The 16,991-nt window shown below is 42.1% G+C and overlaps 1 protein-coding gene across 3 annotated transcripts in view; it reads right to left on the bottom strand.

Moving 5' to 3' along the window:
- Positions 1–16,991, bottom strand: part of SLC5A1 (solute carrier family 5 member 1) — a 76,908-nt gene that overhangs the window by 19,892 nt on the left and 40,025 nt on the right. For all 3 annotated transcript variants that reach the window (XM_030815208.1, XM_030815209.1, XM_030815210.1), the window contains 5 exons: positions 16,547–16,627; positions 15,042–15,262; positions 14,666–14,801; positions 13,375–13,482; positions 1,761–1,911 (listed from right to left, as the gene is read on the bottom strand). In XM_030815208.1, the coding sequence (XP_030671068.1) occupies positions 1,761–1,911; positions 13,375–13,482; positions 14,666–14,801; positions 15,042–15,262; positions 16,547–16,627 (697 nt within the window). The remainder of the gene's footprint in view (positions 1–1,760; positions 1,912–13,374; positions 13,483–14,665; positions 14,802–15,041; positions 15,263–16,546; positions 16,628–16,991) is intronic.

Below are 16,991 nucleotides of genomic sequence, written 5' to 3'. Positions count from 1 at the left end.
GGAAAACTACAAAACACTGCTGAAAGAAATCACAGACGACACAAACAAATGGAAACACATCCCATGCTCATGGATGGGTAGAACCAATATTGTGAAAATGACCATACTGCCAAAAGCAATCTACAAATTCAATGCAATTCACATCAAAATACCACCATCATTCTTCACAGAACTAGGAAAAACAATACTCACATTCATATGGAACCAAAAAAAGAGCTCACATAGCCAAAGCAAGACTAAGCAAAGACTTAGCAAGACTAAGCAAAAAGAACAAATCACATTACCTGATTTCAAACTATACTATAAGGCCAGAGCCACCAAAACAGCATGGTACTGATATAAAAATAGGCACAGAGACTAATGAAACAGAATAAGAGAATCCAGAAATAAACTCAAATACTTAGAGAATACTTAGAGCCAACTAATCTTTGACAAACCGAACAAAAATATAAAGTGGGGAAAGGACACCCTATTCAACAAATAGTGCTGGGATAATTGGCAAGCCACATGCAGGTGAATAAAACTGGATACTCATCTCTCACCTTATACAAAAATCAACTGGAGATAATTCAAGGACTTAAATCTAAGACCTGAAACTATAAAAATTCTAGAAGAAAGCGTCAGAATAACCCTCCTAGGCATTGGCTTAGGCAAAGAGTTCACGACCAAGAACCCAAAGGCAAATGCAACAAAAACAAAGATAAATAGGTGGGACTTAACTAAAGAGCTTCTGCACAGCAAAAGGAACAGTCAGCAGAGTAAACAGGCAACCCACACAGTGGGAGAAAATCTTCACAATCTATACTTCCAACAAAGGACTAATATCCAGAATCTACAAAAAAATTTCAAACAAATTAGCAAGGAAAAAATAATCACCTTACTCCTTCAAGAATGACTGTAATTTAAAAATAAAAAAACAATAGATATTGGTGTGGATGTGGTGAAAAGAACACTTTTATACTGTTGGTGGGAATGTAAACTAATACAACCACTATGGAAAACAGTATGGACATTCCTTAAAGAACTAAAAGTAGAACTACCATTTGATCCAGCAATCCCACTACTGGGTATCTACCCAGAGGAAAAGAAGTCATTATACAAAAAAGATGTTTGCACACGCAGGTTTATAGCAGCACAATTCATAATTGCAAAAATATGGAACCAGACCAAATGCCCACTAATCAACAAGTGGATAAAGAAATTATGGTGTATATATACATATGATGGAATACTACTCAGCCATAAAAAGGAACGAATTAATGGCATTCGCAGCAACTGGATGAAACTGGAGACTATTATTCTAAGTGAAAAAATTCAGGCATGGAAAACCAAACATCATATGTTCTCACTTATAAGTGGGAGCTAAGCTATGAGGTTGCAAAGGCATAAGAATGATACAGTGGACTTTGGGGACTCAGGGGAAACGGGTGCGAGGGGGGTGAGGGATAAAAGATTATAAATTGGGTTCAGTGTATAATGCTCGAGTGATGGTGTACCAAAATCTCACAAATCACCACTGAAGAGCTTACTCATGTAACCAAACACCACCTGTTTCCCACACATGAATGGAAATAAAAAATTTAAAAATAAAATAATAAGTAAATAAAGTTAAATGCCACCGAATGGCAAATATAACCAGCCACAGAAATTATTCCCATTCTACCCAGGCATCTGCCAACCTTCCCTAGCTTGAGGGGTAACACAGATGGAACCTCTCTGATCATTCAAGCTTTTGTGGTCTTGGGGGAAGTTGCATTTACCTTCCGGCAATCATGAGCTCTTTCTCAGATGCTCTCTTGCGGACCTTGGTGTAGATGTCCATGGTGAAGAGGGTGCTGGCGCTGTTGAAGATGGAGGTCAGGGAGCTCATGAGGGAGGCCAGCATGACTGACAGCATCAGGCCTCGCAGTCCTGGAAGAGAAGGATTTTTGAGTGGCACATAACAGCACCTTCAGCTCTTTTGTAGTTGAAAAATATATGAGGACTCAGGATTTGTTTGCCTTCTGAAACCATGCCATGTTATCCAATTTCTCTCTCCAAAAAGACTAGAAGCTTTAAGAAGTCGTCCTATGGCTTTAAATTTATTAGCCCATTATAAGCCCACAGCAGCCACAAAGAGCCGGAGACACAACATACTTGAGGTGAATACTTTGCAACTGGACGATGATGATGGTGGTGGTGATGGTGAAGGTGGTGGGGTGGGTGTGTGTGTGTGTGTGTGTGTGTGTTTCCATCTGAGGGGATTTTTATAAGGTCTCTCACTTGAAATATTTATGATATAACAGAAAGAGATTTAAACTATGATTCAAAAGATGGGGCTCTCAAGAAAGTAAGACATCCACAGATTGGGAGAAAATATGTGCAAATCATATATCTGATAAAGGTCTAATATATAGAACATATAAAGAACTCCTAAAATTCAATAATAAAATGACAACTCAATTTAAAATGCCAAAGGATCTGAATAGACACTTCTCCAAAGCTATACAAATAGCCAATAATGACATGAAAAGATGCTTGACATCAGGGGAATTCAAATCAAAGCCATAGTGGGATAATACTTTGTACCCACTAGGATAGCTATAATAATAAATTTTTAAAAAACAGAAATAACAAGTGTGAGTGGAGATGTGGAGAAATGGGGACCTTCATATATTGATGGCAGGAATGTAAAATGGTACAGCCACTGCAGAAAATAGTCTGGGTCAGTCAGTTCTTCAGATGGTTAAACATTCAGCTACCGTATTACCCATCAATTCCATTCCTAGGTGGAATTTCATTTCTCTCTACCCAAGAGAAACGAAAACATATGTCCACTCAAAAACTCACACATTAATGTTTGTAATATTATTACTTGTAATACCCAAAAAGGAGGAGCAACACAAATGTCCACCAAATGATAAGTGGATAAACAAAATGCATAAGCAATTGACAAGTGGGTAAACATGTGATGGAATATTATTCGTCAATAAAAAGGAATGACATACAAATACATGCTAGGACACAGATGAACCTTGCAAACATTATGTTAAGTAAAAGAAGCAAGTCACAAAAAAACACGTATTATATGATTCTATTTATATGAAATATCCAGAATAGGCAAATCTAGGAATACAGAAAGTATGTTAGTGGTTGCCAAGGACTGGGAGGTTGGGGTGAAATAGGGAGAGTCTGCTCATTTCATTAGCAGGTATAGGATTTCTTTATGGCATGACACAAATTTTCTAAAATTTATTTCAGCGACGCTTGCACAACTCTGTGAATATACTTAAAAAACCACTGAATTGTACATTTTAAATGAGGGAATTGTAGGGTAGGTGAATTTAAGCTCAATTAAGTTTTTTTTTTTTTTTTGAAAGACAAGGCTGTATTTCTAACTCTGATCATAAGCAAGTTACGTCAAGCTCTAGGCCTCATTTCTTTTTTTTTTTTTTTTTTTTTTATTTATTTTTTTATTTTTATTTTTATTTTTTTATTTTTTTTATTTTTTTTATTATACTTTAGGGTTTTAGGGTACATGTGCACAATGTGCAGGTTTGTTACATATGTATCCATGTGCCATGTTGATTTCCTGCACCCATTAACTCGTCATTTAGCATTAGGTGTATCTCCTAATGCTGTCCCTCCCCCCTCCCCCCACCCCACAACAGTCCCCGGAGTGTGATGTTCACCTTCCTGTGTCCATGAGTTCTCATTGTTCAATTCCCACCTATGAGTGAGAACATGCGGTGTTTGGTTTTTTGTCCTTGCGATAGTTTACTGAGAATGATGTTTTCCAGTTTCATCCATGTCCCTACAAAGGACACGAACTCATCATTTTTTATGGCTGCATAGTATTCCATGGTGTATATGTGCCACATTTTCTTAATCCAGTCTATCGTTGTTGGACATTTGGGTTGGTTCCAACTCTTTGCTATTGTGAATAGTGCCGCAATAAACATACGTGTGCATGTGTCTTTATAGCAGCATGATTTATAGTCCTTTGGGTATATACCCAGTAATGGGATGGCTGGGTCAAATGGTATTTCTAGTTCGAGATCCCTGAGGAATCGCCACACTGACTTCCACAATGGTTGAACTAGTTTACAGTCCCACCAACAGTGTAAAAGTGTTCCTATTTCTCCACATCCTCTCCAGCACCTGTTGTTTCCTGATTTTTTAATGATGGCCATTCTAACTGGTGTGAGATGGTATCTCACTGTGGTTTTGATTTGCATTTCTCTGATGGCCAGTGATGATGAGCATTTCTTCATGTGTTTTCTGGCTGCATAAATGTCTTCTTTTGAGAAGTGTCTGTTCATGTCCTCTGCCCACTTTTTGATGGGGTTGTTTGTTTTTTTCTTGTAAATTTGTTTGAGTTCATTATAGATTCTGGATATTAGCCCTTTGTCAGATGAGTAGGTTGCAAAAATTTTCTCCCATTCTGTAGGTTGCCTGTTAATTCTGATGATAGTTTCTTTTGCTGTGCAGAAGCTCTTTAGTTTAATGAGATCCCATTTGTCGATTTTGGCTTTTGTTGCCATTGCTTTTGGTGTTTTAGACATGAAGTCCTTGCCCACGCCTATGTCCTGAATGGTATTGCCTAGGTTTTCTTGTAGGATTTTAATGGTTTTAGGTCTAACATATAAGTCTTTAATCCATCTTGAATTAATTTTTGTATAAGGTGTAAGGAAGGGATCCAGTTGCAGCTTTCTACATATGGCTAGCCAGTTTTCCCAGCACCATTTATTAAATAGGGAATCCTTTCCCCATTTCTTGTTTTTGTCAGGTTTGTCAAAGATCAGATAGTTGTAGCTATGTGGCATCATTTCTGAGGGCTCTGTTCTGTTCCATTGATCTATGTCTCTGTTGTGGTACCAGTACCATGCTGTTTTGGTTACTGTAGCCTTGTAGTATAGTTTAAAGTCAGGTAGCGTGATGCCTCCAGCTTTGTTCTTTTGGCTTAGGATTGACTTGGCGATGCGGGCTCTTTTTTGGTTCCATATGAACTTTAAAGTAGTTTTTTCCAATTCTGTGAAGAAAGTCATTGGTAGCTTGATGGGGATGGCATTGAATCTATAAATTACCTTGGGCAGTATGGCCATTTTCACGATATTGATTCTTCCAACCCATGAGCATGGAATGTTCTTCCATTTGTTTGTATCCTCTTTTATTTCATTGAGCAGTGGTTTGTAGTTCTCCTTGAAGAGGTCCTTCACATCCCTTGTAAGTTGGATTCCTAGGTATTTTATTCTCTTTGAAGCAATTGTGAATGGGAGTTCACTCATGATTTGGCTCTCTGTTTGTCTGTTATTGGTGTACAAGAATGCTTGTGATTTTTGTACATTAATTTTGTATCCTGAGACTTCGCTGAAGTTGCTAATCAGCTTAAGGAGATTTTGGGCTGAGACAGTGGGGTTTTCTAGATATACAATCATGTCATCTGCAAACAGGGACAATTTGACTTCCTCTTTTCCTAATTGAATACCTTTTATTTCCTTCTCCTGCCTGATTGCTCTGGCCAGAACTTCCAGTACTATGTTGAACAGGAGCGGTGAGAGAGGGCATCCCTGTCTTGTGCCAGTTTTCAGAGGGAATGCTTCCAGTTTTTGCCCATTCAGTATGATATTGGCTGTGGGTTTGTCGTAGATAGCTCTTATAATTTTGAGATACGTCCCATCAATACCTAATTTATTGAGAGTTTTTAGCATGAAGGGTTGTTGAATTTTGTCAAAGGCCTTTTCTGCATCTATTGAGATAATCATGTGGTTTTTGTCTTTGGTTCTGTTTATATGTTGGATTACATTTATTGATTTGCGTATGTTGAACCAGCCTTGCATCCCAGGGATGAAGCCCACTTGATCATGGTGGATAAGCTTTTTGATGTGCTGCTGGATTCGGTTTGCCAGTATTTTATTGAGGATTTTTGCATCAATGTTCATCAAGGATATTGGTCTGAAATTCTCTTTTTTGGTTATGTCTCTGCCAGGTTTTGGTATCAGGACGATGCTGGCTTCATAAAATGTGTTAGGGAGGATTCCCTCTTTTTCTATCGATTGGAATAGTTTCAGAAGGAATGGTACCAGTTCCTCCTTGTACCTCTGGTAGAATTCGGCTGTGAATCCATCAGGTCCTGGACTCTTTTTGGTTGGTAAGCTATTGATTATTGCCACAATTTCAGAACCTGTTATTGGTCTATTCAGAGATTCAATTTCTTCCTGGTTTAGTCTTGGGAGGGTGTATTTGTTGAGGAATTTATCCATTTCTTCTAGATTTTCTAGTTTATTTGCATAGAGGTGTTTGTAGTATTCTCTGATGGTAGATTGTATTTCTGTGGGATCGGTGGTGATATCCCCTTTTTCGTTTTTTATTGCATCTATTTGATTCTTCTCTCTTTTCTTCTTTATTAGTCTTGCTAGCGGTCCATCAATTTTGTTGATCTTTTCAAAAAACCAGCTCCTGGATTCATTAATTTTTTGAAGGGTTTTTTGTGTCTCTATTTCCTTCAGTTCTGCTCTGATTTTAGTTATTTCTAGCCTTCTGCTAGCTTTTGAATGTGTTTGCTCTTGCTTTTCTAGTTCTTTTAATTGTGATGTTAGGGAGTCAATTTTGGATCTTTCCTGCTTTCTCTTGTGGGCATTTAGTGCTATAAATTTCCCTCTACACACTGCTTTGAATGTGTCCCAGAGATTCTGGTATGTTGTGTCTTTGTTCTCGTTGGTTTCAAAGAACATCTTTATTTCTGCCTTCATTTCATTATGTACCCAATAGTCATTCAGGAGCAGGTTGTTCAGTTTCCATGTAGTAGAGCGGTTTTGAGTGAGTTTCTTAATCCTGAGTTCTAGTTTGATTGCACTGTGGTCTGAGAGACAGTTTGTTATAATTTCTGTTCTTTTACATTTGCTGAGGAGAGCTTTACTTCCAACTATGTGGTCAATTTTGGAATAGGTGTGGTGTGGTGCTGAAAAAAATGTATATTCTGTTGACTTGGGGTGGAGAGTTCTGTAGATGTCTATTAGGTCCACTTTATGTAGAGCTGAGTTCAATTCCTGGATATCCTTGTTAACTTTCTGTCTCGTTGATCTGTCTAATGCTGACAGTGGGGTGTTAAAATCTCCCATTATTATTGTGTGGGAGTTTAAGTCCCTTAGTAGGTCACTCAGGACTTGCTTTATGAATCTGGGTGCTCCTGTGTTGGGTGCATATATATTTAGGATAGTTAGCTCTTCTTGATGAATTGATCCCTTTACCATTATGTAATGGCCTTCTTTGTCTCTTTTGATCTTTGTTGGTTTAAAGTCTATTTTATCAGAGACTAGGATTGCAACCCCTGCCTTTTTTTGTTTTCCAGTTGCTTGATAGATCTTCCTCCATCCCTTTATTTTGAGTCTATGTGTGTCTCTGCATGTGAGATGGGTTTCTTGAATACAGCACACTGATGGGTCCTGACTCCTTATCCAGTTTGCCAGTCTGTGTCTTTTGAATGGAGCATTTAGCCCATTTACATTTAACGTTAATATTGTTATGTGTGAATCTGATCCTGTCATTATGATGTTAGTTGGTTATTTTGCTCGTTAGTTGCTATAGTTTCTTCCTAGTCTCGATGGTCTTTACAATTTGGCATGTTTTTGCAGTGGCTGGTACCGGTTGTTCCTTTCCATGTTTAGTGCTTCCTTCAGGAGCTCTTTTAGGGCAGGCCTGGTGGTGACAAAATCACTCAGCGTTTGCTTGTCTGTAAAGTGTTTTATTTCTCCTTCACTTATGAAGCTTAGTTTGGCGGGATAGGAGATTCTGGGTTGAAGATTCTTTTCTTTAAGAATGTTGAATATCGGCCCCCACTCTCTTCTGGCTTGTAGAGTTTCTGCTGAGAGATCAGCTGTTAGTCTGATGGGCTTCCCTTTGTGGGTAACCCGACCTTTCTCTCTGGCTGCCCTTAACATTTTTTCTTTCATTTCAACTTTGGTGAATCTGACAATAATGTGTCTTGGAGTTGCCCTTCTCGAGGAGTATCTTTGTGGCGTTCTCTGTATTTCCTGAATCTGAATGCTGGCCTGCCTTGCTAGATTGGGGAAGTTCTCCTGGATAATATCTTGCAGAGTGTTTTCCAACTTGGTTCCATTCTCCCCATCATTTTCAGGTACACCAATCAGACGTAGGTTTGGTCTTTTCACATAGTCCCAAATTTCTTGGAGGCTTTGTTCATTTCTTTTTATCCTTTTTTCTCTAAACTTCCCTTCTCTTTTCATTTCATTCATTTCATCTTCCATCAGCGATACCCTTTCTTCCAGTTGATCACATCTGCTACTGAGGCTTCTGCAATCTTCGCGTAGTTCTCGAAACTTGGCTTTCAGCTCCATCGGCTCCTTGAAGCCCTTCTCTCCATTGGTTATTCTAGTTATCCATTCTTCTAATTTTTTTTCAAAGTTTTTAACTTCTTTGCTGTTGTTTTGAATTTCCTCTCGTAGCTCAGAGTAGTTTGATCGTCTGAAGCCTTCTTCTCTCAACTCATCAAAGTCATCCTCCATCCAGCTTTGTTCCGTTGCTGGTGAGGAACTGCGTTCCTTTGGAGGAGGAGAGGTGCTCTGTTTTTTAGAGTTTCCAGTTTTTTTGGTCTGTTTTTTCCCCATCTTTGTGGTTTTATCTACTTGTTGTCTTTGATGATGGTGATGTACAGATGGGTTTTTGGTGTGGATGTCCTTTCTGTTTGTTAGTTTTCCTTCTACCAGACAGGACCCTCAGCTGCAGGTCTGTTGGAGTTTACTAGAGGTGCACTCCAGACCCTGTTTGGCTGGGTGTCAGCAGCGGTGGCTGCAGAACAGCAGATTTTCGTGAGACCACAAATTCAGCTGTCTGATAGTTCCTCTGAAAGTTTTGTCTCAGAGAAGTACCGGGTTGAATGAGGTGTCAGTCTGTCCCTACTGGGGGGGTGCCTCCCAGTTAGGCTGCTCAGGGGTGAGGGACCCACTTTAGGAGGCAGTCTGACTGTTCTCAGATCTCCAGCTGCGTGCTGGGAGAACCACTACTCTCTTCAAAGCTGTCAGTCAGACAGGGACATTTAAGTCTGTGGAAGTTCTTGCAGAGTTTTTGTTTGTCTGTGCCCTGCCCCCAGAGGTGGAGCCTACAGAGGCAGGGAGGCCTCCTTGAGCTGTGGTGGGCTCCACCCAGTTCGAGCTTCCTGGCTGCTTTGTTTACCTAAGCAAGCCTGGGCAATGGCGGGCGCCCCTCCCCCAGCCTTGCTGCCGCCTCGCAGCTTGATCTCAGACTGCTGTGCTAGCAATTAGCAAGACTCCGTGGGCATAGGACCCTCCGAGCCAGGTGCGGGACACAATCTCCTAGTGTGCCGTTTTCCAGGCCCGTTGGAAAAGCGCAATTAGGGTGGGACTGACCCGATATTCCAGGTGCTGTCTGCTTCCCCTTTCTTTGACTAGGAAAGGGAACTCCCTGACCCCTTGCGCTTCCCGAGTGAGTCAATGCCTCGCCCTGCTTCGGCTCGCGCACAGTGCGCTTCACCGACTGTCCTGCACCCACTGTTAGGCACTCCCTAGTGAGATGAAACCAGTACCTCAAGCAGAAATGCAGAAATCACCCGTCTTCTGTGTCGCTGGGGCTGGGAGCTGGAGACTGGAGCTGTTCCTATTCGGCCATCTTGGCTCCACCCCTAGGCCTCATTTCTTGATGTGTTAAACAGGGATACCTTCCCAAATCAGAATACGGAATACTACACCTTCCCAAATAGGAATACGGAACTCTTGTTATTAAAGTTTTCTCAATTATAGCAAGCCTGGTTGGCTATAATCTCTATTATTCTTCCCATACCAAGGAGTGCACAGGGGGACACCTGCTGAGGCTAGAAGGCCAGGCCAAGCTGAGGACCCACTAACAAGAGTTTTACAGTCTCAGGAGTAAAAGTAACCTTAGGATCACCTAGATCTATTATCCATCTGATACATGAATCCCTTCCACAACATTCCTCTGCCCAACTCTACAGCAACAGGAAATCTCCTACCCTACAGGGAACCTGCCCTCAGACAGTTCTGAGTAGGCTGAAATCTACCTCTCTATAGCATCAAATGTAGTCCTCATGGTACCCAACAGAACAGGTCTTACTCCTTATCCATTTTGCCATCTTTGATATATTCAAAGACAACTCATGTTCCCTTGAACTCTCTCTTCTCTATATTCCTATCTAACTGCATTTAGGAGACCCAAATGTTTAGAACTTCACTTATACCTCTATTAAACTTCAGCTTGTTAGATCTGAGTCAGCATTCATGCCTCTTGAGATCTTTTTGGAACACAATTCTGTCATTCCTCTAGGTTTTATATCTTTAAATAATGTATGGTCTCACCTACAGCCTTGCAAGATGAATTATAAAGGCTGCCTATTCTAATTATTTTGTCATTTGTTGGGAGGTTTTTTTAATGGCTGTTTCTGAGTTTGTGTGGTGTAGATCACAAACTATCAGAGATATAGAAGTTATAAAGATCATCAAGTCCAATTATCTCATTTTTCAGTTGATAAAGGTCCATTTCAAGGAGTTAGTAGGAAGGGCTTTCAGCCCTAGCTCTGCCATTTGTTCAGGACCACTTTGCCTTGAAATTGGTAAGCTGGGATAGAACTTTCCCCACTCTATGACACTCTTATCAGACCCCATTCATTTAATTACTCAACAAATATTTGCTGAACATAATTTTACAGTGCATAATTTTACAGTGGTCCAGGCAAAAACTAATGGTCTACCAGACTAGGGTAACAAAAGTAAAAATAGAGAGACATACATTAGGAGACAAAATAGATACAAGTTGGTGTGGATTGGTGGGAGGATCACCTACTTGCTGAGTGGAGGAGGCTGAATCTGCAAATGGAATGAAAAGGAGCAGCCAGAGAGGATGGGGAAAATTTAAAAAGACAAACAGGAGAATACAGTATGATGGAATCCAAGAAAAGAGAACAACTCAAGGAGGATGAGTGATCGATAATGCCGAATGCCACTGAGGGGTCCAGTAAGGTGAGGAATGGAAAATATCTATTTAGTCTAGCACAGGGAGGTCATTAAGGAATACAGTAGGCTGGGCATGGTGACTCACACCTGTAATCCCAGCACTTTGGGAGGCTAAGGCGAGTGGATCACCTGAGGTCAGGAGTTTGAGACCAGCGTGGCCAACGTGGTGAAACCTCGTCTGTACTAAAAATACAAAAAAATTAGCTGGGTGTGGTGGCAGGTGCCTGTAATCCTAGCTACTCCAGAGGCTAAGGCAGGAGAATTGCTTGAACTGGGGAGGTGGAGGTTGCAGTGAGCCGAGATCACACCATTGCACTCCAGCATGGGTGATAAGAGCAAGACTCCATCTCAAAAAAAAAAAAAAAAAAAAAAAAAAAAGGAATGCAGTATTTACTGAAGCCAGATTACAACCAAGAGGAGGGACTAGCAATGGCACAGGGAAGCACAGCATTTCGTTCTGCATGCCACACATCTTTCTACTGTGCACAGTCCACTCCCGCATAATGTTTAGTCCTGACTAGGAGGGTCTGCCTACCTAACGGAATAACATAAACACTCCACAGAGGCCAGTGCAATCCATGCCAGAACTTTTCTAGAAGAGTCACTGTGACTCCTGCTAATTGTAACCTTATGAATAAGCAGCCCAGCTCAGTAGGCTAGTTAAGTATTATTCCCATTTTTATATAATTTGAATAAAAATGGTTTGCCCGAAGTCAGGCATGAAGTTTGTAGTTTTTAAATTTTTTAAAAGACTCTCCCGAATTCCTCAATTCCAGCCTTGAGCAGCGTTAAGCAGGCCAAATGCCAGACACCACGTTCCTGCCTGGCCCTGGAAAACTCACCTTCCCTCTGTTGGCTTCCATTTCCCCAAGTGTAAAATGAAAGAATTTGACTAGTCTCTAAGTTTCTTTTCAGTAATACAATTTTATAGGTTTATTCTAAATTTTTCTAGGTAATAACTTTGAAGTTTTGTTCTCCTGAAACGCCCTAACCTAACCCCCTAGCCAGATTTGTATCCCTTGAGCCAGAATTAGGAGATTTTTCTGAAACATGACTGTAATCCCACAGGTCAACTACAAAACTCTAGCTATTCGGGAGTCACAGCTAAGTACTCACTCAGTCTCCTAGGAAAACAGATTCTTTATGGTGACAAGCCGCCTTGAATGCCATCCATCTCCTGCCTCAGACTCCCTCATTCTAGAGCTGAAATCTTGCCTCTTCCCCCATGTGTTTCCTTGGAAGAGCATAAAAGTCAATTCATTCTCTAGACAAAACCCCTTGGACCTAGTTTAAACCTTCATTTTAACATCTGTTGGAGAGCTTTTTAAAAATATTTTTTAATTGGCAAGTAAAAGTTGTATATATTGAGGGTATAAAATATGATGTCTTGAAATATCTATACATTAGCTCAATTGAGCTAATTAGCAAATATATGCATTACCTTACATACTTAACATTTTTTGGGGTGAGAACACTGAAAATCTACTCTTGGCAATTTTCAAGTATACAATACATTGTTATTAACTATAGTCACTATGTTGTACAATAGATCTCTTGAACTTATTCCTCTTACCTGAAATTTTGTATCCATTGACCAACATCTTCCCAGATCCCCACCCCAACCCCTAGTAACCACCATTCTACTCTCTGCTTCTACAAATTTGACTTTTTAAGGCTCTACATATAAGTGAGAATATGTGGTATTTATTTGAGTCTAAATTATTTCACTAAACATAATATTCTCCAGGTTCATTTATGTTGTCATAAATGACATAATTTCCTTCTTTTTGAGGCTGGATAGTATCCCATTGTGTATATACTGTATATTACATTTTCTTTATCCATTCATCCATTCATTCATTGATAGGCATTTATATTGATTCCACATCTTGACTACTGTGAATAATGCTACAGTGGACATAGGAGAGCAGATATCTCTTCAAAACACTGATTTCATTTCCTTTGGCTATATGCCTAGTCATAGGATTGCTAGATCATATGGTAGTTCTATTTTTAATTTTTTGAGGGACCACCATCCAGTTCTCCATAATGGGTGTGCTAATTTACATCCACTGTTGGAGAGCTTTGAAAGACCGTCTGTATGAGTATGGAAAGTCATGTTCTTCTCTAACAAGTTTTCAGATCATCTCCTTTCCAAGCCTGACTAATGGGCAAGTCCCAGAACTCTTAGAACCCAACCAAGTCATATGTCTCCTTCCCACTGAGAGAGGACATGTCCAAAAACTGGGGACACCCACAATGATGCTTTCCCTTCTAACCCCCCTGGCTAAGAAATGGCTTTGCCCAGAAGGTCCACAGGAATCTAGGTGGTGCCTAAACCCAATCAGCCTCCCAAGAAAGACCCTACCAACCTCCCAAGAAAGACTCTCACCATTGGGCATGAGCTCCACCACTAAGGTTGGATAGGCAATGTTGGTACAGCCAACCTTGGTACCGCAATATTTCTCACATTCTGAGGGGACGACACAGGCAATTTTGTCTGGGAAGAGATGGAGAGCCACGTCAGCAAGTGGACATTGGGGAAATATTTCCAAAATTCACCTTCTTTTTTTTTTTTTGAGACAGAGTCTCGCTTTGTAGCCCAGGCTGGAGTGCAGTGGAGCGATCTTGGCTCACTGCAAGCTCTGCCTCCTGGGTTCACGCCATTCTCCTGCCTCAGCCTCCTGAGTAGCTGGGATTACAGGTGCCTGCCACCACGCCTGGCTAATTTTTTGTATTTTTAGTAGAGATAGGGTTTCACTGTCGATCTCCTGACCTCGTGATCCATCCGCCTCAGCCTCCCAAAGTGCTGGGATTACAGGCGTGAGCCACCGTGCCCGGCCAAAATTCACCTTCTTAAAACCAGGTTTCAAACAGGATATTCCTTTCCAAGGCCCTGAAATGGTTCCTCAGGAGTGCAGCTCTCCACAGAACCCTTTGGTGCCTGCCCCACCCTGCTGGCCCTGACACATTGATGAGCTCTGACTAAGGAAGAAAGACAATTTCTAGGCAAAGGAGGAAAGGAATCAAAGAAACATTCAGGGTGGAAGGCAGAGAGCAAGAGATTGAGCAACAGTTGAGCAAATATTATTAGGGAGAAGTGACCTGGAGGCATGTCATAACTTTAGAAGATGTGGAAAAAAAAAAAAAAAAAAAAAAGGAGGAAACAATTGTCAACGTAAGAAACCAGGGAAGACAACTCCAAAAGTTCCCTCAAGTTGCTCACTGTCTAGCAGAGGAACAATAATGCTTGGATATGACCATAACAAATAAAGAAGACGGCCAGGCGCGGTGGCTCATGCCTATAATCCCAGCACTTTGGAAGGCCAAGGCAGGAAGATCACTTGAGGCCAGGAGTTCGAGACCAGCCTGAGCAACATAGCAAAATCCCATCGCTACAAAAAAAAAAAAAATTAAAAATTAGGCAGGCATGGTGGTACATACCTGTAGTCCCAGCTGCTCAGGAGGCTGAAGCAGGAAGGTCACTAGGGCCCAGGAGTTAGAGTTGGAGACTGCAGTGAGCAATGATCACACCACTGCACTCCAGCCTGGGTGACAGAGTGAGACCTGGTCTCAAAAAAAAAAAAAAAAAAAAAGGAGGAAGCAGGAAGCTATAGAGCTTTAGAAGTGACTTGGAGCCAGAAAAAGGGAGAACGGTTTGTGGGTCCAGCAGAAGTTATTACCTGTGTACAGAATGCGGCTGATCATTCCTGGCATCACCATGATGAACATGGGCAGCAGCTTTAGATATCCACACAGGGTGCAGCCGGCCTTCACGTGAGACATATTCTTGGCTGAGAGGCAGCGCTGTACAATGACCTGCCAGAAAAAGCCCAGTAAGGGAGCTGTGCAGACCAGAGACCCTGTGACACCTTTGTACTTCCCAGCTTCACCATCTTGGGTCATTGACCTGGCACTCCTGTATCACTGGGGAAAGGCAACTCACGAACCACCTGAGCTCTCCCCTCCCTGTCCCAACCCTACAAACCACAGACAGACAGAAGTTCCTGTAGGGCCCTGGGGAAGACTCTGTCCATCCCACACATCCAGCTTGGGTACCTGATCTGTGCACCAGTACCACAAGGCAAGGATGGTCATCCCAAAGATGAGCCCAGGCCATGGGAGGTCTCCCGTGAGGGGATCTCGGAAGATGTGGAAGGAGTCGGCCCTTGGAGTGTAGCATTTTTCCTGAAAGGTGGTGTTGCCATCAGACACTAGGGTTGGAATGGCTTTCATGTACTTTTCCATGAAGGCGTCATAGCCTCCCACTTCATGAAAAGCTGGAAAACATCAGTACAGAAATGAACATTCTGAAACCTTCAACTCTTCATAGCAGCTTCTTTCCATAGATGCCTGAGAAACCGAGAGGACCCAACCCACAGACAGAGCCCTCACTGAGTGGCCTTGGGCAAGTCACCTTCCCATTCTGGGTATCAGCTTTGTCATCCATAGAATGAGATTAGTAGCCCTGCCCAGCCCCCTTGGGGGCTACTATGGGGACCAAAGCAATAACTTGTAAAAGTGCTCCAACTGTAAACCTCTTTATCAAAGGGAAGGGACTTTTATTAATCCAAGAAAGACCTTGGGTTGGGACCACATACAAAGACCCTGTTTTTTCCCTCATCCTCTGCTGTCAGCCATGGCCTTTGGAGCCTTGGACTCAGGCCTAGAGACACACAGACCTAGACACACAGAGTGGCTTTTGGGACCTCGGACCCAGACCTACCACCCCTGGACCCAGCAGTGTGATGAGATGGACAGGGAATGGGTGAGAAATCTGGAACCTGCCACCTCTCAATTGTGTGTCCTTGAATAAGTCATTCCACTGCCTGCATTGCTAACACCCAGGGCCTACTGGGGAGAATGAAATGAAAGTCCTTAGAAAACAGAAGAATGGAGAGCAAAAACAAGTCTTTGTAGGATACACAGTGGGCCTTGAGCACCTAGAAATAAAATGTACTTTCTATCCTCCCATAATAAGTACCCTTACCTCTAGGTTCTCCAGTCTCATCTTTAAAATTTCATAGACAAGTAAAATTGCAAAAAAAAAAAAAAAAAAAATGGAAGGCCAACACTGAAGAGCCAAGTTTTTAATTTTGCCAAATAAGGGCATTAAAAGGAACATCACCCACTATCAACAATTCATAAAAGAAAGGACATTTGACATCAAAACGTAGATGAGATACAGCCTAAGATTGAAGACGCAACATCTGAATAGATTTAGCTTGATGGATACTTAGCCTTATCATTTTTTGTCCGGTTTCTCTGCAAACAGAACACCATGTTATCACAGGCTCAAAGCACAACCACTAGCCCAGACTGGTGAGAGAGGGCAGCAGAAAATCCAGGACCAGCCCCAGCTTCAGTCTTCCAGGGATGAGGAAGCTGACCCTGCATACCCATAATGACAGCCCATCTGGGCTGGACTCTCCCTTTGGAAGGGCAGAGCACGCCTCAGCTCACTGCCTAGGCTGGCAACAGGTAGAGAGGCTTGACTTGCCTTTCTCTTCCTGAGGCCCTCTACCTCTGCTCCCACCTCCTCAGCCTGCCCTGGCCCCACTTACCAAACCCAGTCAGGATTAAAGACCCCACCAGCATGATCACCGTCTGCAAGGTGTCCGTGTAAATCACCGCTGCCAGGCCCCCTAAGCAGGCAAGAAGACAACACATCTGACCTCGTGTGGAGGGTGACCTGTCTACTTGCTTCCTTCCCCACTCTCCACCCTCTACTTCCTGCTGGCCTTCTGAGAAAATCCCCACAGTTGTCCACCTGCTTCTCCTTCCTTCCCTCCCTTGTCCTGTTACAGTATTCTGCTATTCAGCATGTTCCCACAGCTCCACCTGTCATAGAAGTGGTGAATGTTTCTCCCTACTTGAGGGGAAAGAGTCTGGTGTGACCCTTTTGAGCCAGAAGATGGCTCAAAGGAGATGGCTCCTCTGTGGTAAGAAGAAGCGTCTTCCACACTCAAGGCAGGAAGGAGCAAACAGCTGGCTGTGGAGATGGTGGGA

Source organism: Nomascus leucogenys, chromosome 7b (assembly GCF_006542625.1).
Source record: "Nomascus leucogenys isolate Asia chromosome 7b, Asia_NLE_v1, whole genome shotgun sequence".
Lineage (NCBI taxonomy): Eukaryota > Metazoa > Chordata > Mammalia > Primates > Hylobatidae > Nomascus > Nomascus leucogenys.
The sequence above is the reverse complement of the archived record's forward strand: the minus strand, read 5'-3'. Positions and strand labels throughout refer to the sequence as shown.